The sequence below is a fragment of the Oryzias latipes genome, chromosome 14 (assembly GCF_002234675.1).
Source record: "Oryzias latipes chromosome 14, ASM223467v1".
Classification (NCBI taxonomy): domain Eukaryota; kingdom Metazoa; phylum Chordata; class Actinopteri; order Beloniformes; family Adrianichthyidae; genus Oryzias; species Oryzias latipes.
In genome coordinates this window covers 23,865,814-23,890,293 of record NC_019872.2, presented here as the reverse complement: position 1 = coordinate 23,890,293, position 24,480 = coordinate 23,865,814, and the positions used below count along the sequence as shown (strand labels likewise).

At 45.0% G+C, this 24,480-nt stretch overlaps 1 protein-coding gene across 1 annotated transcript; it reads left to right on the top strand.

Moving 5' to 3' along the window:
- The first annotated feature begins 1,169 nt into the window (after positions 1-1,169).
- On the top strand, positions 1,170-24,236 carry nup98 (nucleoporin 98). The gene is made up of 35 exons (XM_023962191.1): positions 1,170-1,319; positions 3,143-3,250; positions 4,583-4,678; positions 5,599-5,784; positions 5,997-6,136; positions 6,344-6,451; positions 6,561-6,741; positions 7,373-7,536; positions 7,612-7,749; positions 7,926-8,058; positions 8,470-8,562; positions 9,405-9,542; positions 9,618-9,751; positions 9,829-10,016; positions 11,352-11,468; positions 12,027-12,210; positions 12,333-12,435; positions 13,817-13,930; positions 14,234-14,372; positions 14,949-15,126; positions 15,839-15,997; positions 16,671-16,901; positions 17,381-17,513; positions 17,586-17,818; positions 17,896-18,077; positions 18,818-19,071; positions 19,147-19,422; positions 20,335-20,492; positions 20,563-20,703; positions 20,772-20,923; positions 20,985-21,206; positions 21,300-21,541; positions 22,940-23,094; positions 23,318-23,429; positions 23,533-24,236. Exons 2-35 carry the CDS (start codon positions 3,172-3,174, stop codon positions 23,730-23,732), a joined length of 5,463 nt encoding a protein of 1,820 aa, XP_023817959.1. The 5' UTR covers positions 1,170-1,319; positions 3,143-3,171; the 3' UTR covers positions 23,733-24,236.
- The last annotated feature ends 244 nt before the right edge of the window (positions 24,237-24,480 follow it).

Sequence of the window (24,480 nt, the reverse complement as noted above, 5' to 3'; positions counted from 1 at the left end):
TTAAAATTTCATAATTCATTCTTCTAAACTGTTGTTCCTTTTCGGGATCACGGGGCTGCTGGAGCCTATCCCGGCCACTTGTGGGTGAAGGCAGGGGACATCCTGGAAAGGTCGCCAGTCTGTTGCACACTCACATTCACACCCAAGGACAAATTAGAGTAACCAGTTAACCTATGAAGCATGTTATTGGACGGTAGGAGGAAGCCGGAGTCCCCGCTGAAAACCGTCACATGCATGCAGAGAACACGCAAACACAGAAAGGTCCCTCATTGGTGTTCTGTTTCAGGTCCCCCAGCCAGGAATTGAAGCAGGAATCTTCTTGCTGTGAGGCAAGAGCGTTAACCACTGCGCCACCTCATCTGAAATTGGGAGTCACAAAATACATCTGCAATTTTGAGTCAAATTTGTGATTTATAAAACATGTACTTTCTTTCTTAAACATTTTAGTAATGTTACAATTCTAAAATAGGTGACTAATTGTTTCTGGGTGTCCTTTACAAAGAGTACAGTTGGGGTCAATTGTCTTTAACATTTATTGATTAGTGGGAAAGATTCTATGTAGGAATCTGTATGAGACATCTCTCATCTTGTTATTGATTAATAATTTCTGATGCAGGGTCCAAATATTTTACCAGCGCAAGTCAGGAATAAATTTTCTCCAATAGGAGACAGCATAGGGAACAGAAATGACATTTTGCTGAAACAGAGCACGTATAACTTTGTTGTTTTTCCAAAGTTGAAGCAAGATTTTCCAACAGTGGTGTCACTTAGAGATAAGAAGGAGATATTTCCATGAGGTACAGTATTTTTAAACAGTTCACAGGTTTCATTAGTAACAGCATCAAAAACAATGGTATACTCTATTGGAGGAACAGCAAGGTTATATTTAAGGTTAAATTCTTCCTGAGTAATTGATCATTGTGGTTAAAGAGCTGACCCACCAGTAAGATATTATTATTATACCAATTATTGTAAAATAAAGATTTGTTCTTGTAAAGGATATTTGCATGGTCCAGAGGGATGGAGTAGCGGGTGATCAAACTAAACTGCTTTCTGGTTTGGTTTGGCAGATCGACCAATCGCTGTTAGATTTCGAGAAGCGCGTCTTTGAACGCATCGTTTCTTACGTCGACGCAATGACGTATGAATGTGCGTGCTCGCGGTTGACAGCGCGGTTTCCCTCCTCATTGCGGCGCTGGTGTTTAGGTAAACTAAACCCGCTCCGAGCCGGCAAACATTTTGAACTCCGCGGCTGTAGTCCTGTGGAAGACTGGTCGACACACAGACCGAGCGCTCCATACAGCGTTGGATCGTTAAAGGTATATATTACTTTAAACCAGCTTGTTAGTTTGAAGATTAGGAATTGCGTTTACTTTGCTAGCCCTCGGCTAGCACGGAAGCTAGCTTGTTAGCATGCTAATGTTAGCTTGACGTAGTTGCATTAAAAGCATCTGGGAGTGAAGACATACTTCATGGACATGAGTTTTTACACTTTGGGTAGTGAGTAAGCACCTTTGTGGGGGTTGGTGAGCGTTTTACAACTTTACTTAAGCGACTAACTAACTAAAGTATCGATAGCCAAAGCAGAAAGATGCTGCTAATGCATCGATGTATTAGCTTTAGCTAAGGTCCAACTGGTTTCCTCCGGCTCGGAATCAGGAAGCTTTTGGTTCTGATTGGGAATTCTTTCCGTCGAGTGTTCAACGTTTTGTATTGTTTTTAAAGATTAATGGTTTAGCTTCCATGTAGACCAGGTTGTGTTCCACGTGGAGCCCGGAGTGAAATCAGCTGGTTACGCTACGTTTGTGTGTGTTTTTTACTAACTTGGTCGGTGCCAGTTTATAAGTCTGGTTGCTTGCCTCGTCTCCATACTTGAGTTTTATTTCAACATAAGCCAATAAAGTATTTAGTTTTGTTGCTAGGTTGCCTTTTAAATGTGCCCAGTAGAATCAACCTGAGGTGTTGAAAACGTTTTTTAATCAAGCTAACATGACTCATGCTCCTCATGCTCTCTGGTGCTGGTCCTAGGTCAGTACCACCCTGCCGTTTTCCAGCTCTCCCTGCACCTTTAGCTGCTGATTACCTAGATCAGGTGTGTTTTGACAACTAGAATGAGGAGACGTCTGACTCGGCTATTCAACAGAAACAACAGAGACAACTGGAAAGGTGGTAGATCATGAGGACCAGGATTTATTGAGCAGCGGTAGACCCTTATTTCCCTTTAGCTCACGGTCAATGTTGTGGATGGGAACATAGACTGGCTGGTAAACTGACCAAAAGGATAATTTCATCAACGTACTTCCTATTCAGAAGCTGTAGTGAGTGTTGGAGGTTGTTCCATGGAAAAACCTGTTATACCCAACACTATTGTTTTTTGATCATCAATCTTTCAATCAATCCTGAACTTGCTATATACTGATGTGTTTGTACATTACTGCCATCCTCCTCCTTTAAACTTATCATTAGAAACATGTTTACCAGCTGGCCTTATCTTTCTCAATCACCTTGCTTGTTATCTTGTGGAATTCTGTTGCTACAGAGTTTCTCAGCTCCTGTTTATCAAAAGTCCACTTCTTGCAAGTTTTTTGTTTATTTATTTTTTGCTGCTCAGGCCAGCAGACTCATGAAACTCTGCACAGGGTTGATACCGACAGTCAATGAAGTCAGTTGTGTTCGATTGATCCAGAAAAGGAGTTGGTGGGTCCTGCTGCTCCATGTCGAGGAACGCTGCTGCACTGAAGCTTTAACTGTTTTTGAACAGGAGCGCCCGGTCTCGGTTCTCAGGCTCCTGCGAGTCTGATTAACCTGATTCAGGGTAAATACAAAGAAGCAGGAGACGGATCCTCTGAGATGAAAGTATTAAAAAAAACAGGAACATAAATTTTCTGCTCTGCTGCAGCAAACTACAAGCTTTAGTTAGTGATAAATAAACAGAAAAAGGGAAAGTTGGCATCTACATTTGCACTTGGAATGTTAACTCAAGAAGGGTTTACAAGTTTTAAGGCCTTACACTAGTAGGTGAAGTTAGTTCTGCTGAGCACATCACGCAGATCTTTTAGTTGCTCTTCCAGTGATGATGGGTTTTTTTTCACTAACATGATACTTTCACAGATGAATGTTCCCCGTTCTCCTTTGTTTGCAGGACTTATGAGGTCCGGTTAGCAGGACACCATGTTCAACAGCTCCTTTGGTACTCCGTTTGGTGGCGGGGCGGGAGGGTTTGGGGCATCTTCTACCTTTGGTCAGCAAAGTGAGTATATTCAATGTTTACATATTCAAACACACAAGTTTATACATATTTGCCTCTTTAGTCTGTATTTTTATTTGTGAGGAAGCACTTGCTTTGTAACCTAAACATGTTTTTCTGTCACAGACAGAATTTGTAGTGTTTGGAAAAGAGATTTTTGTGAAAATATGAAATTTGGGCAAAATAATCTACTTATAGACATCACACAGTAAATATACATTTCCTTTAAATGTCCTTTATGCCAAAATGTTTTTTTTTTTTACTCTGCAAAAATGTGTTGTTGTGTTGTTGTTGTTGGGCTGCACGGTGGCGCAGTGGTTAGCGCTCTTGCCTCACAGCAAGAAGGCCCCCGGTTCAAGTCCCGGCTGGGGGGACATGAAAAACACGACATCAATGGGGGACCTTTCTGAGTGGAGTTTGCATGTTCTCCCCGTGCATGCGTGGGTTTTCCCCGGGATCTCCGGCTTCCTCCCACCATCCAAAAACATGCTTCATAGGTGGATTGGCAACTCTAAATTGTCCATAGGTGTGAGTGTTAGAGTGAATGGATGTGTGATTGAGGATATTCTACCCTGCGACAGACTGGCGACCAGTCCAGGGTATCCCTTGCCTACGCCCAAGTGGCCGGGATAGGCTCCGGCAACCCCGTGACCCCGAAAGGGAATAAACGGTCAAGAAGATGAATGAAAAAAAAAAAAAATGTGTTGTTCAACCTCAAAGATCATTCATCTACCACAACATTTGTGTTAAAGTTCCTCCTGGTATTATTGATGTTTTACCTCTTAGCCTATTATGTGATTTAAAAAGATCAACCGCCCATAAAGAAACCGTGCGCTTCCTGAAATGGATTCACCACAAGTCAAACGTTTTGATACTGAAGCAAATATTATCAGTGTAAGATATTAATATTTGGTCGCCAATCCCTTGTCTATTACATGCCAAGCACTGCTACAGCTGTGCTTATAAGTCGGATGATATCATCAAATGTGTTATATTATGCATTTCCGTGCATGAAGCATTTTGGTTTTTTTAATTTCACATATGATGCCGCTTTATAAATATTCAAAGAACTGAAAAGTGCTCCCTTTCAACCAAAAGATTTTATGTTCATCAAAATGTTTGTTTTTTTAGATGCACAGCAGTAAGTCACCACACACGACAAACTCACAGCTCTTATACAGTTTTACCAAGTAGTCTAAACTTGACAATGTACAATATAGAACTAAAATGCTGAATATACGTGTTCATGCCAACAAGTAACCAGTCCTTCTTTCAGGTAACTGAAAGCATCGTTTCTGCTGTAACGACTTCCTCTTTTGTTTTGTGTTTCTACAGACACAGGTTTTGGGACAACAGGAGCTTTTGGGACATCTGCATTTGGGGCAACCACCAACACAGGAGGACTGTTTGGCTCCACCCAGAACAAACCTGGTTTGTGTGCTTTCCTTTGGTTTCCTTATACGATGTGTGGGCCATGCTGTAGAATCGGCATCAGAATACTTTTCTTCACAATGAGGGAAAATTGGTTCTTGTTGAGCTAAAGGCTTTAAGTTCAGGAAAAAACAGTTCTGATAAAAGTTTGGGATCTGTACTTTTCTTCTTAAATGTTTTTACAATGGAATATTCATTAGAAGAGCATGATTAACTGACTCATTTCAAGAAAGACATTTTCAAACATAGCAGGTAAAGGCCAAAGGGGCAGCAAAAAAGATGCAGTGTTGGAAGGGGGAACGACTTGGTCAGAGATGCATGATGTTAAAACATGATTCTGAGCCCAAAAAGTCAACAACACAAAATGTGAGGAACAACTCCGGCTAACAAGCTGTTAAAACCGTTCCCATAGTATTGAAACCCTAAAATACATTGGATATTTGCGGACAGACAGACAAACGTTAACTGGAGTGTCACTGGAGCTGGAGGTAGCAGAGATGAAGATGTTGAGGTTCTCTTTGGGAGAGACCAGGATGGATCAGGAATGAATCCATCAGAGGAACAGATTATGGTAGATGTTTGGGAGATGAATGCAGGGAACCAGATGGAGATGGTTTGGACAGGTTTCGAGGAGGAACAGTGAGGATGTTGGTGAAAGGATGATTTAGTCCAGCTGGGACCATCACAGAGATCCCTGGTGTCCAAAAATAAAAGAACGTTCACTTCCAGTGAGGACGTCATCGTTGACCTCCTGACTCTGTCGGTCACACACTTGTCCTCTGAATGCTCTGATGTCAGACTGGCTTAAATCTACAAAGAAAGCGATCTTCTGGCGAGACTTGCCTGACTTTAAAGTTGTCTTCCTGTGTCAACGTGATGAACTGTTTATTCATCAATGCCTGTCCTGCTGCTTCATTCAGGCGGCCTGTTTGGATCCAGCACCTTCAGCCAGCCACCTACTTCCTCCACGAGTACTGGCTTTGGCTTCGGAGCAAACAGCGGCACCTCCACCAACTTGTTTGGAAGCACTCCAACAGGCACCAGTAGTGGACTCTTCTCCCAACCGAACAATGCATTCGGTGCCAACAAACCTGCCACCTTTGGTAGTAAGGATCCTGCAGACTCTTTGTTCTTAGAGGTTCATCCACCCATCTGTTAGACTGAACAGTGGGAGCTGCTGCTGGGAACCATGAAGATGAGAATATTTGAGAAGATCAGTGTTGTTGTCAGAGTAGCATAGTCATCTGTCTACAGCTTTAACTCCCCTCTAACTGCTAGAAACGTACAGGTGCTGAGCTCTCCTTTTTATGTCCCTCAGGCTTTGGAACAAACACCAGCACCGGTGGGCTGTTTGGGTCAACCAATGCCGCCCCCAATCCCTTTGGGGGCTCTAGCTCCATGTTCGGAGGCTCTGGGTTCTCTGCTGCACAGCAGCCAGGAACCACGGTCAAGTTCAATGTGAGTGCAAAGCTCTGCAGGAACTGGTGCATCATGGGTAGTTGTGGAGCTGGATTTCAACAGCCAGTTCTTCATTCATGTTTTCTATATTTTCTTTTTCAAACAGCATTTTATCACAGTTTTGCTTTTTAAAAGCTTTAAAATCAAACTTCACTGATGCGAAATGAACCAAGTGTCTCAGAATGAAAACGGTTTTTGTTTATGCAGCCTCCATCAGGGACTGACACTATGGTGAAAGCAGGTGTGACCACAAGCATCAACACCAAACACCAGTGCATCACGGCCATGAAGGAGTACGAGAACAAGTCCCTGGAGGTGAGTTTGGACAGATCTGTGCCAACGAGGGACAGTGAACCTCTGACCTGAGAAGGGTTGTCTTTTACTCTCAGCTTGAGTTTTGTTTCTGCTTCCTGTGTTCATGTAGGAATTAAGGCTGGAGGATTACCAGGCGGGGAGGAAGGGCCCGACCAACCCGATCGCGGCAGGGACGGGTGGTCTGTTTGGTGCAGCCACCCCCACGTCTAATGCCACAACGGGTCTCTTTGGGCCATCCACCTCCAACAACAGCTTTGCCTTTGGACCGAATAAAACTCCGTTTGTATCCAGTAAGTGATGCTGCACCTCGCTCCAATGTCTGTGAGTGGAGCTGATGCAGAGGGCAAAAATATACATCAGATGATCACCGAAATGATAACACAATCTGGAGGGGCTTGGTGTGCAGACGGGGGATGTAATGAGCTCTAAGCAAAGCACCACACCCCCTCCTCAGTTTGTGTTCAACAACTCAATGACAATTGGCTTAGATGGGTCCAAATTGAATATTTTGTACTACAGATGAAACGATAAGAAATTAGTTTTTAAATCGCTAACATTTATATGGGAAAATTATGCTTTAAAGGCTGAACCTCCTCACCTGAAAACTGTTGGAATAGGTTTCACAGAAATGTCCTGCATCTGTTATGCACATATTCTTAGCTGCCTATCCAGAACAAATTAAATTTCACCAGACAAAATAAAAGGTGCATGAAAACGCCAACCTATGATACATGTATCTGTGTAAATATTCTGTTTTTATTTATTTATGTATCTCCTGTCCTAATTTGCACATGATCAGTTCCCCTCATCTGCATCTTAAGGCGCTGATCAAATCATACCAGGCGTTTTATCCAGATCTCAATCACAAACGTTCAAAGCCCTTCTGGATTTGAAAAATGCTCCGTATTTGTCTCCTGCCAGCGGCGGGTGGGTTCGGGACAACCACTGGGGGTCTGTTCAGCCAGCCCAACCAGCAGACCACCGGCAGCCTCTTCAAACCCTTCGGTGGGTCGACCACGACTCAAAGCTCCACCTTCTCTTTTGGCAACACCAACACCATGGGTCAGCCTAACACCAGCAGCATGGTGAGGGTCCAGGCAGCAGCCAGCGGGTCACTGAGGGTGGTTGGATTTTTCTGAAAAATGTTTGCGATTCTTCAGGGCATGTTCGGAAACACTGCGGCTTCCCAGCCGGGGGGTTTGTTTGGCTTGACGCAGACCAGCACAGCCACAGGATTTGGTACGGGCACTGGATTGTTCGGACAACCCAGCTCAGGATTTGGAACTGCTGGAACGCAGGTAAGAACTAGATCCAAAATGTCTGTCAGAGTAAAGTAGGCTTCCTTATGAACTTCTGACAATAATTTCAGAATTCTGAAAGTAAAAAAAGTTAATTAGGGACCTGGAGGAAAACCCATCAGAACAAAAGCTCTCCATAAGGTTCTGGTTTCACAGGTGTGACTGTTCTCTTACAGCCAAGTTTGTTTGGCAACAAAGCCACTGGGTTTGGTGCCACCACCACCAGCGCCCCATCTTTTGGCACCACTACTGGAATGTTTGGGGCCAAACCTTTGACTCTGGGAACCGGAACCAACCCCACTAGTTTCGGTGAGTGTTTTCATGGACCTCCTGTTGTGTTCAGGGCCCGGCCTAAATGCTGTGTTTTTATTAGGGTGAACTCTGGGTCTTTCCATTCTGCTACGACTCAATATAATATTCCATCCTATACATTCTTTGAATTGTTTTTTGTAAAATTAGTTTTAATGCAACAAAATATTAAACTTTATTTTCGAACATTAAAAAGGAACTCTACTTTGATTTTTACTTTAAAAAAAGCTTTAAAATTGAATTTTAATTCATATATATGTATGTGTATGTGTATATGTATGTTACTCAGATTTGATGGATTGTTGCTGCAACCCCAAATTTTTTATTTATATAATATATATATATATATATATATATCATATATTTACATTTTTTTTACGAAAATTAATCATTTGACTTTTGTGTCTGTAGGTTTTGGAGCGTCCCCTGCAGGGGGGGGTCTGTTTGGCAACAAAGCAACCACTGGAGCCCTGGGGACTGGACTGGGAACCAGCTTTGGGACAGGTAACCATAGAAACAGAATCTTGGCCTTAAAAAGCTCAGTTTTGATTTTAATTTAAACTATTTATTATAGGCATAAAAATAATTTAATTCTGCAATAAAAAAGGGCAAAACAAAACACATCAATTCTATTTTTAGATATCAGGTTACACATTAATTATAATGTAAAGAAAATTTACAAAGATCTTATGAAATGGTACTATCTTCTTGACACTTTTACTCATAATCATAAATTGACGTTTTTACAGTTATGCATATTTAATAGATTCATTAAATATTATGATTCCAGAATCATAATGACCATCACAAGTGCCTCAAAGGGCAAAACAGTGACTGAGGCAGAGTCGCTTGTTAAAGTTTGACAGGTGACTCCGCCTCAGCCACAATCACCTGTTTTTAAATACTTCACCATTACCTGATGACGACTCTAATGAAGGCGGAAGAGCTTCCGCCGAAACATGTCAGGCATGTGAAACACAACCGTGTCTGATACAAAGTAACTTAAGAAATCATGTAATGCATACAGACACTATTTTTTTTTAATCTTTGCATTATTACAATTTTTTAGTGTTCGAATAAAAAAAGCACAGCTATAGAAAAATTGGCATCCAGCAAACAGGAAGTGTTTGCCAACAGAAAAAGGTATTAGTATATGACCTTTGATTTTCAAAATAAAAGTTTCCATTGGAACATTTCTCTGATGGCTCTGCTTCTCTGGGACATTAGTTTTTTTATGTATTTTTTTTAAATCATCCTCAGATTTAATAGATTATCTTTATATGTCAAAGGTTCTGGTGGGTTTTAGAATCTTACACCTTCTTGCTGCACTTTTGTGTTTCTCACAGTGGGAGCAGGAACCAGTCTATTTGGAAACACCCAAAACAAACTGGGCACCTCGCTGGGAACAATGGGAGCCTTCGGAACAACGGGTTTCAACACCGGGACGAGCTCGCTGGGCTTCGGACCGCAGCAGCAGCCTGTCGGTAAGACGATGCCCTGATTAATGAACGCAAATGCCTGTTCAGACGCTACAGTCCCTGTCTGACCTATCTGCACAGCGCTTACCGATCCAAACGCCAACGCCGCTCAGCAGGCCATGCTCCAGCAGCAGCTGAACATCCTGGCATACTCGCCGTACGGAGACTCGCCATTGTTCAGGAACCCGCTGTCGGACCCCAAGAAAAAGGAGGAGGTACACAAAGGCTCGACACTTTGACCAAAAAGTGTAAACTTTACAGTTTCAGATCACATCTGCTTTATTTCTGACAGCGTCTGAAACCCACAAATCCCACGGCTCAGAAAGCTCTGACCACGCCCACTCACTACAAGCTGACCCCCAGACCCGCCACCAGAGTTCGACCCAAAGCGCTCACATCTGCTGGAGCTTCAAAGTCGCAGCTGTTCGACGGTCTGGATGACGACGAGCCTTCACTCACCAACGGAGCCTTTGTTCCCAGGTACTGTTTCCACGGTAACACCGTATGAGCTGCCGTGGTCCTTGCCGCCATCAGAGAAATGATGATGTCAATCAATCTAACACTGTCCAGTAGGGCATGAAAAAAAAACCTTTCTGCCCCTGAGCAAAAGGAATTCGAGGGTCTGGAAATAATTCCCATTCCGAGAGAAGCCTTGGGAATGGAAAGTACTTACATTTCTGACTCAACTTATGCACATGTAAACGTTCCAATAGTTAAAAAAAAAAACTGTACATAAACCAAATTAAAGCCCCACTAGCTGCATTGTTTTAAAAAATGCTAGTACTTTGAATAAAGAACAGGTTTGTAGTTTGGGTTCATTTGTTTTTAGATTTGTAACATGTCAGAGCACGGAAAGGTTTAATGGACTGGCAGTAGTTTATTATTAGAATTGGTTTCACATGCTCTGATCTTCTGCTCAACAACAGGGTCTAGTTGTTGTTTAGAGGGTCTTAAAGTATAGAATTGCATTTAAACATTGAACTTTACACCAATGCTGCCATGTTTGCATTTGATAGTACAAGAAGTGAAAGGATGACACAATAACAGAAGCCTTTTTATTTCACGCAAATCTGCAGGAGGAGGGTCTTATTTGACATGAAGTGTATTTTATTTAAAAAAGGAACTTTAATGTGCTGCAAGTTAAATGTTATATATAGAAAATCTAACGCTGTTCTTATTCACCTATTGTAAAGATTTAGAACCTGCATTCTATAAATGAGTGGCTTAATGGCCAAACAAGTGAAGAGTAGTTTTCTAAATGGGGAAGAGATTTTGTGGCTCTTGTAGGGTTATGTTCTGTGAAAACTGGACCAAATGGATCTTTTTCTGCGAAGGGTGGCGGATCCGCCAGTAAGGCCCCCAAATGGAGAAAGCCCCCCCCCCCTCTCTCTCTTTGTCCGCACCCCCACAAGTTTCTCGTCAACTATCAGAATAGTAAGGAAAGCTTGGCTTTGTCTGTGAACTGAGAAGAAACAGAAACTTTTAAATCCCTCCAAAAGTCAACTAAAGAAACTTGAATGCTCTCCTGCTCTCTCATTGGTCCTTCTGGAAAGAACTGGATGTTCATCAGATCTTGCATTTTGCTGCATCGACTTTTGATGATACTGCATATGGTGAAGCTGGCATAAAACTGGCTCTAAATTGTCTCTATGTGTGAGTGTGTGTGATTTGTGGCTGGGGGGCTGGGACCTGTCCAGGATGTCCCCTGCCTTCACCCATGAAATGGGTTTAGAAGATGAATGTAAAAAAAAAAAAATGGATTTGCAGATCTTGCAGGGTCGATTAAAGTGCAATGACTGTTTGTTTTGACTACAGGAAGAGCATCAAGAAACTGGTCCTGAAGAACCTGAACAGCAGTCAGTACAGCAGTCCTCTGAACAAAGACGGCGATGACCTGGCCTCACCTTCAGAGTATCCTCAAAATGGACTCAGGTCTGTCCTCCCCTCCCACTCTTGTTTTTAACTACTGTGCAAGACGAAGAGTCTCAGTTTAAGCTGCCAACAGATATGTCCTAGTGTCATTTACGAGGGTCACTATATTCAGCATTATTGAATCACTTCAACGTGTCAGTTACCTCTGTTGCCATGGCAGCAAGTTTCCTGACTATAGTAAGAAATTTGTGAGGTTGCAAGACTCAGAGTTTCTGGGTCAAAAAAGTCTCCGACTAAGACGACGAGGTCTGATGTTTGTTTGACTGGGTCATTGGCGTTTACTGAAGATTTTTCATTGTTGGAGCTATGTGGGGCCATGTGTCCCTGTTCACAGACATGACAGGATCAACTGCATAAAATGGAAAGAAACGCCAAACATTTGAAAATGAATAGAAAAAAAATAAAAATGGCAGCCGTAGAATTAGATGCGTGAATCGTGTTGGGTGTGAATGCAGAATTAAAGGATGGGAGAGTTTGAAATACATCCTAAATTGTGCTTGAAATAAATAAAAAAATAAAAATAGATAAAACTATTGTTTCATTTTATCTTCTCTGTAGACATGTGGAGGAGGAGCTTCAGGAGATTCCAGGTCCATGCGGTCAGTCCAACATTGACCCAGAGGTCACTCAGTTCTACGTTAACCCCATCGCCAAGCCCATTCCTCATGGCCGAGCCCAGGCCAACCTGCAGGACACCATCAGTGAGCTCAACATGCACAAAGTGCCCAGGACTGGGCTGGAGGTCAGCATCAAACAGGCCGTTCAAAAAAAACATCTCGGAGTTCAGAAAGCGGACTCAGGCCACATCAAACTTTCTGTGTGTTCATTGCGCTGTTGTGACAAAAGTGTCTGATACTGATTCAGCTGAGCAACGAGGACATGTCTGCGTCCCTGGGGGAGGAGTTTCTGCAGGAGGATCAGGAGGAGGAGGAGCAGCAAGAGGAGCAGCGATCTCCTCACCCTGCAGGTCAGAAACGGTCTGCAGTAGAGAGTTCTCATCCTCTGGATCTGTACCGTCACAAGTCTCATCCATAAGACTGGGCTGCAGGCTAAATCAATTCCAGATGAAATATAAGAAAAATTCTGTCAAATTTTCAGAATTTCAGAATCGTTTGAATTATTTATCATTTTTAACACCTTGTCTGTGACGTCCTCCACAGAAGTAGCATCATGCTCTGAGCCTCACCTGACCCTTACTCCTGATGTTTAGATGTGAAGCCATGAAAAATGTTCAGTACATCACATTTGTCCACATCTTTGTTTGGTTAGTCATGGTCACCCCCTTTTTACAAATTGAGATTGATTCCAGATTTCTTTAAAGCAACCTTTAGCTTCGTCATCTGGACAAAAAACAGCAGTAAGAGGTGAACTTTCTCTCTGAACGCCGGCTCAGTGCGTTGTCATTGACAACGTGCTGCACCACGGATCAACTAGTCCCCTTTTAGTGAAAAAAGCGTTCTGAACCAAAAAATTAACAAGAATAAAGTACTAAAAACTAAATATTTATTTATTTTGTAAATGACCGTGGTATTAGCAGATTAATGGCCTTTGACGTTTGCATTATCAGAAACAAAGGCACTTCTTCGGCCAGTATCCTGCACATATTTATACTGGAAGTCTACAAGCCTTAAAAAATCAATTCAAACACAAATCATTGTACGTATTTAGAACGGGAGAACTTAATGAACAAATCCCAACAGGTGAAAATACAAAGATTTTACATTATTTATTTTATTGATTACTCCTTTAATACTTCTATAAAATGTCTCTTTTAATATTTGATGTAAATCATTTTGAATTGTCTTTGTACACGAAATGTGCTACAAAAACAATCGAGCATTGCCAAACTAGATGACCATTTTCCAGATGCATTTTGGTACGGTTTCTGGTGTTGCATAATAAGAGATTTTTGTAAAATGTATCTTTTAAAATATTATATATAAAATATTATAATATCCCCATTCAAATTGTCAGCTATAATTAAAAAGATTCTTTATTATTAGTTCAGTAAACTGAACTTTTCTCATTTCTTTTTTTCGTCTACGAAAAGCATTTAAGATTTTTACTTTGAAGATCTTTTTACTTTCGTGACAGCAGCACATTCGGTTTGTTTGGTTTATATACAACATTACAAAAAAACCATCTAACATTTTAAAGTGGTAATTCCATCGTCCAAAGTGTATTTTACTATTCTCTGCTATATTTCTAAAGGTTGCTAATTGTTGATCACAAATATTTCTACTTAGTTTTTCTGGAACCCATCACGAATATCCAGGGATTCAGATGCTGATTACAGCCCTAATTATGGCTGCAGCACGAAAGAGTCACATCTGTGCTCTGATTCTCAGGTATCGTCCTGAACCGGGTCGGGTATTACACCATCCCCCCTCTGGAGGATCTGGCTGACATGGTGGATGAAAATGGAGAGTGCATCGTGGAGAACTTCACTGTTGGAAGGAAAGGTAACCACTTCCTGTTCCAGTTCACACTTCCGTGAATCTAACTGGACAACCGCCTCACTGTCGTGTTCTGTCGTTTGGACCCTTTGCGAAGGAGGGTCTAAGGGCAGGGATGCCAGTTTAGTTTAGTCAGTTTGTTTGTTCAATTTAGTATTTTCCTGTTGAATTCTATGTATTCATGATCCTTTTGATTTTATGTTTTACTTTTTCAATTACCGGTACAAAGCCCATCGAGACGACTGTTGTTGTGAATTTTGGCTATACAAAGAAAATTGAATTGAATTGAATTCTGTTTGGCCGGCACAGGTTACGGCTCCATCTTCTTCCCTGGGGAGGTCAATTTGACGAACCTGAACCTTGACGAGGTTGTTCACTTCAGACGCAAAGAGGTCATCGTGTATCCTGATGACAAAAACAAGCCACCAGAGGGGGAGGGGCTTAACAGGTGAGTGACTGGAGGCTGAGAAAAAAAATCTGATAAGATGATTTCAGAGTAAAATGCCTGCAAACTCCACATTAAGCCTGCACAATAATAAGATAAATAAATCCCAAAATTATCGTTATCACCATATCAAGCTGTGCAATATGCATATTGCAAAAGACGGCCAAAATTGCAATAAATGGTTACAATAAATGTGCTAAAACAATCTTATGGGAGCTTGAAGGATTTAGCAAATCAAATAAATCCATCTATGCATTTGACCAATTGGATGAAGCCCTGTATGTTAGATGCTGCCTCCTATGTAGACGAGGGTCATTTGGACTAAAATTTAAGTGATGTTGACTCTTACGTGAAATAAACTGTTGCAGTGAAATTGGATTGATGTATTTAGATGTTTTTCTATTTCTTCATGTATCGTCATCGCAGTAAAAATCAATAATATCCGAAATTGCGAGTTTCACTCAAATCGTGCAGCCCTAGTCCGCGTTCTCCTGAGGAACTCCTCTGTCAGTTGAGGCACCGAGGTTTGAGTTTGTGCTCTGCTTTGATGTTCCCTGAACCTGCTGTTTGCGTCTGCAGACGGGCCGAGGTGACTCTGGACGGCGTCTGGCCCAACGACAAAACCAGCTGCACTCAGATCAGGAGCCCCGAGCGCCTGGCGGACATGAACTACGAGGGCCGGCTGGAGAAGGCGTCCCGCAAACAGGGCGCTCGCTTCCTAGAGTACAGACCAGAGAGTGGGTCTTGGGTATTTGAGGTCAGTCCCCCCCCCCATGGTTCATCCCAATGATTTTTGTCGTGTGTTGAAAGTTTGAAAGAGAAAAGCTGTTTCTGCCGGACATTTGACCATCACAGGGGTTTTAACAAAATGGGAGTCTTGAAACCTTGTCAAGACTTGATCAAGAATTCTTAAGAAGGAAAAAAACGTACTGATGGCGTTTACTGCCAACCATTCACTAATATGAAATCTGAGTTTCCTCTAACGGTTCTCTGGCTTTGGCAGGATTGAAAGCTCACCTGGACTCTGTCTTAACATGCAGAAGATGCAGCACTGCATCAGGAAGTTCTGTTGGTAGATTTAATGACAGCAGAATGTTGGCCACATTTGACCCAGGGGCCAGACTTTGGACATGTCTGGTTTACCTTTAAGATGGAAGAACTGAATGCATGATGTGGGGCCTTAAACAAGCAGTCAGTTTAACCCTTTAACACTGGAGCATTAGCTCCACGGTTGACATTTTGACTCTAGTAACTGTTTATGCAATTGTCGTTATTCCAGCAGATTCTGAAGTGGAGAAAAGCAGTTTTGTGAATCAGCTGATTCTGTCGCAGCTTTAGCCCCTTTTCCGTTGGTTTAAGTTGATTTCTTAAACAGTCGAGGTGTAACTTCATGTCAGAGAGCGGGTTATCTAGGTGAACACACCAGTTTGAACAAACATCACGGGCGCTGACTCCTCCCTCTTCCTCAGGTGAACCATTTCTCCAAGTACGGCCTTCAAGACTCCGATGAAGACGACGACGTCCCGCCTAAGGCAGACCCCAAGAAACTCAAGATGATGTCACTTCCTGCCTCCAAGCTGCAGCCGCTGCTCCCCCCGTCCCAGCAGCAGGTGGCGCCACAGGCTCAGGTAGAGCAGCCTGACACTGAGTTCAGATGAGTCTGATGTTCCTCCTGTAGCGGGTTTGTCGTTTCTGAAGCAGAGTGCACAGATCACAGAAAGACTGCTCTGACGTTTAGACGCTGCACAGATCTGAGTTTCTGCTGATGGTTGAACTGTTGAGGGATGGACCTTCTTAGATGTCAGGTCAGGATTTTGACTTTAAGAGACAGTGAGTGTTTCAGACCTGTGATCTCTGAAGGTCCATTCATGGAGGTCTTTTGGGTCCCTAATAAGTTTTAGAACAAAAGTGATATCAAAGCTGTCTTTAAAATGTTTTAACTTTCTCAAAGATCCGACTGGAATGTTCTGGTTTCCACTTCAATGAACAATGTTTGAATAAAGTTTGAAAAGACGATTGTCACTGTTTTGTCCAGTTTGTTCCTGTGGAGCGTAAAGCTTCTGTGAGTTTTTCCAGTTTTTCTTCCGGGTCATCTGAACCATGGAGACATGAAGCAGTTTCCCAAGGGTTTTATTTTATTTTTTCTGTGCTGCATTTGAACTTTTTATCGTGGTGGGTGTGTCCACACCAGGCCTTCAGAACCCCCCCCCTTCAGGTTCCCTTTAACTGAACTCCAGCGCAGCGTTCTCCAGCAGCTCTGTCGTGGTCGGCTTTCCTCACGCGCTCCTTCTTTCTGTTCAGTCTGTTGACCTCATGAGTGGCGTGGCGGAGTTTGACAGCGACATGGCTGACATCACCCAGAGCAACCTGCCAGAGAGCATGCTGGGAGGTGAGGAGGAGGGCGCTCTGCTGCAGGGGGACATGAATGGAACCAGCCCAAAGCTCGGCGGTTTGGTCTCTGAGGAGCACGACAGCATCTCCGCATCCACACACCTGGCCTCCTCCATGGGGATCAACCCGCACACCCTGCAGGTACAGCCACAGGCCGGTCAGGACGCCTCTCCCACGGTCCGCCTTTGGCTCTAGTGCCAAAGAGGCCGCAGGTTTGAACCCAGATGTGACTAAAGCGTTATCCTGACCAATAATCAGGAAACGGCATTAACAGGTCTCAAGTTTTGGTTCAAAGTAGTTTATCTTCACTCATTAGTTTTCTTCTGCTGCTGCGTCAGCTGGACGTTGGGCTGTTGGCCTGACGCCTCCTCACTGGAAAAGAAGCAGAGCTGACTAATAAAAGTCTGGATCCAGAAATCAATGATTTGAACCCCTTTTCATCAAAAAACAGGCCATCGTCAGACGCCCATGGAGATTAATGCCAGAATGATGGGTTACCATGACTACGTAGATCATGTTGCCGTTCAAAGGAAAAACTCACCGGTTTTCTAGGAGGAGCAGGGGGATTGTTGCCACGGTGACATGGTGGGTTTGTTCTGAGGGTGGATGTTTGTCTGCAGATCATGAAGGCATCTCTGTTTGCTGAGGATGAAGATGAGGGAGACCTTTTCCAGCATCAGGGTGGGATGAAGGTTTCCGCTGACATCTCATCTCCACGCCTCGCCATGCCAGCATCTCTGAGTCGACCCTCTGGTAAGAGCTACACCCCGCCCTCCCAGGGTTGGTTCTGCTGGCGCCCTGGGTCTGATCCTTTTCTCTCTGCAGTTGGTGGACTCTTCCAGACTCGCTTCTCTACTGGTCAGCTCTCTGAGTCGCTCCGCCCTCCCCCTCGAGCGTCTCCAGTGGGACCGGAACCCCCCCGCTCAGTGCAGTGGAAAGGCCTGGGCCCCTCCTCTTTTATGCTCCCCCCTCGAACGACAGAGCCCCCAATCAGGACGGTCGGAGTGCGCCGCTTGGACGGACCTGTCCCTCTGAAAGAGTCCGTCACTCAGGGGAAGGTGGGTACCTGTACTTCATGGAGGACGCCTAAGAGGAGGTGCTGGGGAGGAGCGTCATCTGTGTCTTCTCTGTACAGGGAGGCCTGCTGATGGACGCGGGGCTATTTGCTGGCCGCTCCTTCAGGGTGGGCTGGGGTCCCGGCTGGACGCTGGCCCACTGCGGCAGCAGACTCAGCTCTCCGACATCTGAACCAGGGGCAAGCAGAGACCTGTGCCTGGCCGACTTCAGCTTCCTGCCAAAGGCTGCCCGGACCAAACCGTAAGGCTGCTTGTCCCTCATCTTTAAGCTGCTGTCGACTCACTGCTGTGCACAAATCCTGATCCTGTTCGACGCTGACGCTAAGCATTATGGGAAACTGTCGAAATGACAAGCAAAAATGCAGAAACTCCTTTATGCAGAATAGATTTAGCTATTTTTCTCGTTTGAACTGAGAAGTCTTCAGCTGTGTTCACCTCGCCCTCAGCATTGCGTGATCAAGCCTCCACCTCCAAAGAAAAGTCTATGTAAGCGCACGTAAATGCGCGTTTCAGCGTTCCAATCTCTTGTGTTCATGCTTAAGACCGTTTTCAGCCTTTACATACAAAACCATCGAACAAACGTTAAAAATATAACCATATATGACCAACCAGGGTTTCAAATTTGGTTGATGTCCTTTTTAATTCACAGAAGAGGAGAAATTAATAATTGTGGTTTGTGGTTGCTCCGAATTCTGATGCCAAGTCTTTCAGATATGTAAGAAAGAAAAAGCCTGGAGCAAGACTGACCAGATTTGCCCACTTTTTGCAACAAGCCTCTTCCAACTGTAGGTGGCAACATGGGCTAGTAATGGGCTACATTTGGGTCACACGCCACGTAGCTTTAACCTGAAAATAACAGCAGGAGAAAACACCAAACTGTGGAAACATTAAATAGTCTTTTCTGGAGGGCGCCGGTTCCCACAGAGCGCTGAAGAGAGCAAAGACATCTTTGTGACTCCAAATCCTGATGTTTGGTTTCAGTTTGACAGAAAGTCCGTACAAGGTGGTTCTTGAGCAGCTGGTGGGTCTAGATCCTCTTCAGGGTAAGACCAGTGAGGACGACGAGGACCAGACCGTGCTGCAACGCCCCCTGGAAATCAGCCTGAAGTACAGCACTGTCAGTGTTCCAGACGGGTCCGACTGTCCTCTAGTGAAGCCACGGCCCGGTGTGGACGCGCTGCACGCTTACGCCGAGTGGATCACAGAGCTGGTGGAGAAAGAAGGCGGCGCAGAGCGTGAGTGACAATGTCACAGCTGTAGAAAGGCTCCGCCTCCTACAATGCTCCATCTGACCCTCTGTCCCCCTGCAGCCCTCCTGGGTCACTGGGCTGAGGTCTGGACTCTGTGTGAGGCCCTGTGGGGCCGCCTGGGCCCTGCAGACGTGGAAGCTGATGCTGAGATGCCCAGCCAGTATGAGCAGCAACTTGCCAGGAGGAGGAGCTTCTCCGCCTGGCTGTCGTCCGGCGCCACCCACAGGGTGGAGGAGGAGGTGTCTGTGGCAGGAAAGGGTTGCCACGCAGACGCCATCTTCAGTTACCTGACAGGAAACCGAATCAGCGAGGCATGTCGACTCGCCCAGAAAGAAGGTGAGTTCAGCAGAACCTGCAGAGCCAGAACCACAGACGAACCGCCGCCAGAAAGAGCACTAAGGAATAGACATCGTCCGATGTGGTTTTTGAGGGTCAATGCTGATTATTATTAGTAGTAGAGCACAGTTTTGTTCGCTTCTTTCTCAGTACGGGGAGGGCAGTCTTTCATTTTTCAACTTATGATTGACAGTGGTAAAAGACATTATGGTCAAAGGCACAGGCCTGGTCCTCATCACTACAGGAGAGTTTTCTGGGTTTCTTTAGACGACCTATGAACCATCTGCACAGCTTCTCCACACCAGAAAACCTTTCCCCTCCGCTGTGTTTGAGGGATCCTTCAAACTAGAAATGCAATGATTACCTTTCCCAACTATAGGGGAAACCTCTATTTTGGTTTTGTGTGGTTTCAATGCAGTTTATCCAAAGCAACAAAAAAAAACTAAAAATAAAGCTTTATTATGCAAGGGAAAAAAAGAAGAAAAACCTCTGTGGTAAAACTAAGCCTGGGGGAATGTAATGGGACGAAAAATAAATCCTTATGTTTAGCAAAACTGTTATACGTAAAAATACTCCCTCCACCACCATTCAGGGCAGGGGTGTAATGTGTTTTGGTTTTAGATCCTGAGCCAAAATAATTGGTTCAAAATCAGCTCGTCTGATTTATAAAAATAAAATAAAAGAAATCCTGATGCCGTCATATGTCAAAATAACAAATATCGGCCTGTCCGATGATTGGTTGAGTCCTAAGGAGGTCTGGATGGTTTTGACTTGGTCAAGTCCAGCTTTGCTTGAACCTGTTGTCGTTATGGTTTTAGACCATAATGAGGAGGCTTCACGCTCCAGACTAACCGTAACCCTTCATAGCTGGACCAGCAGGAGAACACGGGGCTTACGCCTGTTTGTTTGCAGGAGACCACCGTCTGTCCCTGCTGCTTTCTCAGGCCGCCGGCTCTCAGATGTGCCGCGACCTGCTGGGACTGCAGCTCGCCGACTGGAGCCGCACTCATACGGACTGCTACCTGACGGAGGAACGGCTTCGCATCTACGCTCTGCTCGCCGGAAAACCGGTACGCGCTCCGCCTTTGGAAAACCCTGCAGCCCAGACTCTGGTCTTCTGAGCGCAGATTCTCCCTGCAGGTGTGGCAGTCCTCGGACTCTGTGGTGAACGTGTGCTCACAGCTCGACTGGAAGCGCTGCGTGGCTCTCCACCTCTGGTACATGCTGCCCCCCACGGCGTCCGTGGCCGACGCCCTCGCCAAGTACGAAGCTGCCTTCCAGGTGAGTTGCTGCTGACCTGCAACGTTTCCGTTCCTCCCGCAGGTCAACTCACTCTGCTGTTCCTGCAGGGTTCAGCCGAGGGGGGGAAGTACTCCTGCGCCCCCCTCCCCCCCTACTTGGAGGCAAAACATTTTGATGAGGAGGAGGAGGAGGAGGAGGAAGAGTCTAATCGTCCATTGTACGATCTGTGCTTCCACCTGCTGAAGCTCTACAGCGACAGGTAAGCCTCACCTGACTGGAGTCTGAGTCCCATTCACCCTCTAACCCCCCCACCCCCACAGACACTACGGCCTGCAGCAGCTGCTGGAGCCTCTGACCGTTACCTGGCAGCGCCTGGATTTCCGGCTCAGCTGGCACCTGTGGGGCGTCCTGCAGGCGCTGAACTTCAGTCACCTGAGCGCCGCGCGGCAGGGACTCCTCCACGCCAGCTACGCCGCACAGCTGGAGAGCGCCGGCCTCTGGCACATGGCCGTCTACATCCTGCTGCACATCCCCGACCACGCGTAGGTGTCCGACCGCACGTGCACGCAAACTGGAAACGCAGCCGCTGCAGTGGCTTTTGTAGGAAGCTCTGACTAAACGCTCTGCGTCCTCAGTGAGCGCGAGCGCGCCGTCAGGCACGTGCTGAGCCAGCACTGCCCCCTGGAGGAGTCGGACCAGTCCCTGCAGAGGGAACGCTTCCTGACCGAGCAGCTGCTGGTCCCAGAGCCGTGGATCCACCTGGCAAAGGCCACCCGAGCCCATCGGCACTGCGACAGACACCAGCAGGCCCTGCACCTGTACCGGGCCGGCTCCTGGAACCAGTGCCACCGACTGCTGATCCAACACCTGGCCTCAGGTGGGTGAGCTGATGTTTGGAGCGGAGTTCAAATGAAGTGACCCAAATTGGGAGGAATTTCTGCAAACATTTACTGCACAGAACCACAACAACGGTCCAGATTCCACAAAAACTCCTTTACTGATTTTACAATAAAAAAAGATTTACATCCAATATCATTCGTGAACCACTGCCACAGGAAGTGGAACCACAATAGTGCTGCCATCTGCAGGCCACATCTTCCATCATGCTTTTGCTGAAACAGATGCCGAGGGTTCTTAGAACCAACAGGTTCCAGCATCGGTCTTCATCTGCAAAGCTTCCAGCAGGTGGAGACAGATGCTGAGTTTAGCAGCAGTAATGTCGCTGAGGAACCTGATGAAGGAGGGAGAACTCTTGATGGACCTCTGTTAACCTACAGACGTGCAAGCATAGAGTTTAAAGGCTTCTCTGAACACCAGCAGCTCTGACTGAAGCTTCGTTCTGTTCAACACTCAAGTTCCTCTCCTGAACCGTCCAAACGGCTCTCTGCTCTCGCTAGTGGGTCGTAGGGTCACGTTCCCTCTTTGTTCCAGTTTCTGTCTGAGGCTCATCAGTAGAGCCGTGGATCACTTCACGAATCAAGATCAACAATTTGCAGATCGAACCGCGATTCTTACTCTTATTACTGGATGAAAACAAATTAAAATCTATTTAATCACCATCAGTTCTACCTTTCTCTAGAACAGCAGATCAAAATCAACAAAACATAAAAGATGAAAATGAAAAGATTTAGGAAAAATAAGGTGTTGACTTAAAACAATGTCTCACTCAAACTGTCATCTTCCTGGTTAACTTCAGGAGTAAACAAAACCCAAATGTTTCTGTTGCTTTGGATCATTTTACAGCAAATCCTGAAAATGTTCTTGTCAAAGTTCTGCTGATGGATGACGACACAGCAACATCTGAGTGGATGGAAGACATGAGATGAGATCATCTTCTTTAGTGTTTTTAGGATTTTTTTTATATTCCTAAATTCAAATTCATCCCATTTGTTATTCTAATTTTATTCTAATCTGTTTTCTATACATTTCATTTAAGTCTTTTTTTATGTACTAAAAAAACACCCGATAGCTTTATTTTGAAAAAGAGACGCTTTACCAACACTTTACTTTGAAGGGTTATTTACCTCCGGTGGCAGAAACGCTTTCAGTTTACTTCATGTACTAAAAATCCAACAAGAGTCTCCATTTTCAGAGTGGTGACCGCATCGCCTTCAGTATTTTTTTACTACACCCCATTAGATGTATAAAGATCTTGGATGTCGCTAAGACTCCCACTCATATCCGGGTATTTGGATACTCATTACAGCGCTCTTCATCAGAACCGGAGGTCCAAACTTCACGTTTCAGTTGTGGCTCACAGCTCTGTTTTCCACAGACTGCATCATCAACGACAAGCACGACTACCTGCTGGAGTTCCTGGAGGGCCTGGCGGTCCCTGAACACTGCGCCACCATCCTGGACTGGGACACGGCTGGGGGGGTTTACCTGGACTACATCAGAGTCATCAAGACTCTGCAGGACATCCAGCAGGTATGAAGCCGTCTGAGGGGTTTGCTTTGACCCGTCCTACAGGTGTGCTCGGTTCTGTCCAAACCCAAATGTTTGATTCTGTCATCACCACGCATGAATGAATAATGGGCACACTGTAAGATGTTTGAGCGCCTGGAAAAGCGCAGATAAATCTAATCCATTATTATGATGATGATGATGATGACAGTCTATGAAAAATGACGACGCTCGCCCTCGCTCCCAGGTGGAGAACACCGCTTATGAGTTGGAACGTCTTTACACCGACGTCACCTCGCTCTGCGGACGAATCGAGCTGCTTCCCTGCAGCAGCGCCAAGGACCGCCTCGCCCAATCAGGTGAGAGCAGCTTCAACCTGAGGCAGCCTCTGATTGGCTGAGAAATCAATTTCTGCAGACTCTTTAGAGTCACTTTGATCTAATCGAGCCCCTCTCCCTGCAGAGATGGCGAAGCGTGTGGCCAACATCCTCCGCGCCGTGCTGAGCCTGCAGCAGGGGGACGCCGGGGCCCAGCTCCCTGGCATCCCGCTCGCCCAGCTGGCGCCGCACATCGGGCGTCTGCCGATGCCGGAGGACTACACGCTGGAGGAGCTGCGGGGCCTCACACAGTCGTACCTGCAGCAGCTGATCGTCGGCCAATGAGGGCGCAGGAAAACAGCAGCACTGCGGCTGCTTCTCGGTGCTCCGCCTTCACCAGCATCATGACCAAAAAGAATAGATGAGACGTTTCAAACCCCTGCAGGGTTGATAGGTGTTCGGATCAGAACCTACAGGGTCAACAGAAGTCTTTGCTCTGCTGGAGTTTTTCCAGAACAATAAACATTCTGCAGGGTTCACTCAGAGCCGCCGGCAGACGGGAAGTTCTGAGTCCCTCCGGAGTCTGGAAAACAAGCAGAGGCCTATTTTTGTACGTCTCCTGTTTTCTGAAAGAAAATCATTTTTACAGAAATGTTTTTTTCATCAAATCAAGATGTTGGTTTGCTCCCAGATTTCTGTTTTATCTGACCTCCATGAGGGGGCGCAGCGGCTGCACTTGGCATCGCTCCTCCTTCCAGACTCCAGGCTGTGTGTTTGTGTGCATGTGTGTGTTACTGTGCGGTTTCTGATGATTTGTTCATATTTTTAATAAAGTTGAGTAGAAATAAACCCCTTTCTGGGTATTTTTTTTTTTAAATCTTATCTGCTTCTTGGCGTTGAAACAGATTCACTGTAAAAATGGGCTCTTTATTAAGAGATTTCCTTTTATAATGCAAAAAATCTGCCAGTGGAGTAAAAATATCCTTACAATAATTCTTATTTTAAGGAAAAATACTAGTCGTTAAGATGTTTTCTCAAACTAAGATTATTTTGCGGTTAAATCAAAGTGATTGAAGAATCGGCAAGCAAAATT

Excerpts from the sequence above, each read along its gene's own strand:
- nup98 (XM_023962191.1), top strand. The coding sequence starts at position 3,172 with ATGTTCAACAGCTCCTTTGGTACTCCGTTTGGTGGCGGGGCGGGAGGG. Across the intron at positions 8,059-8,469 it reads AACCAACCCCACTAGTTTCG|GTTTTGGAGCGTCCCCTGCA; the intron begins GTGAGTGTTTTC and ends TTGTGTCTGTAG. Across the intron at positions 20,704-20,771 it reads AGTACGAAGCTGCCTTCCAG|GGTTCAGCCGAGGGGGGGAA; the intron begins GTGAGTTGCTGC and ends CTGTTCCTGCAG.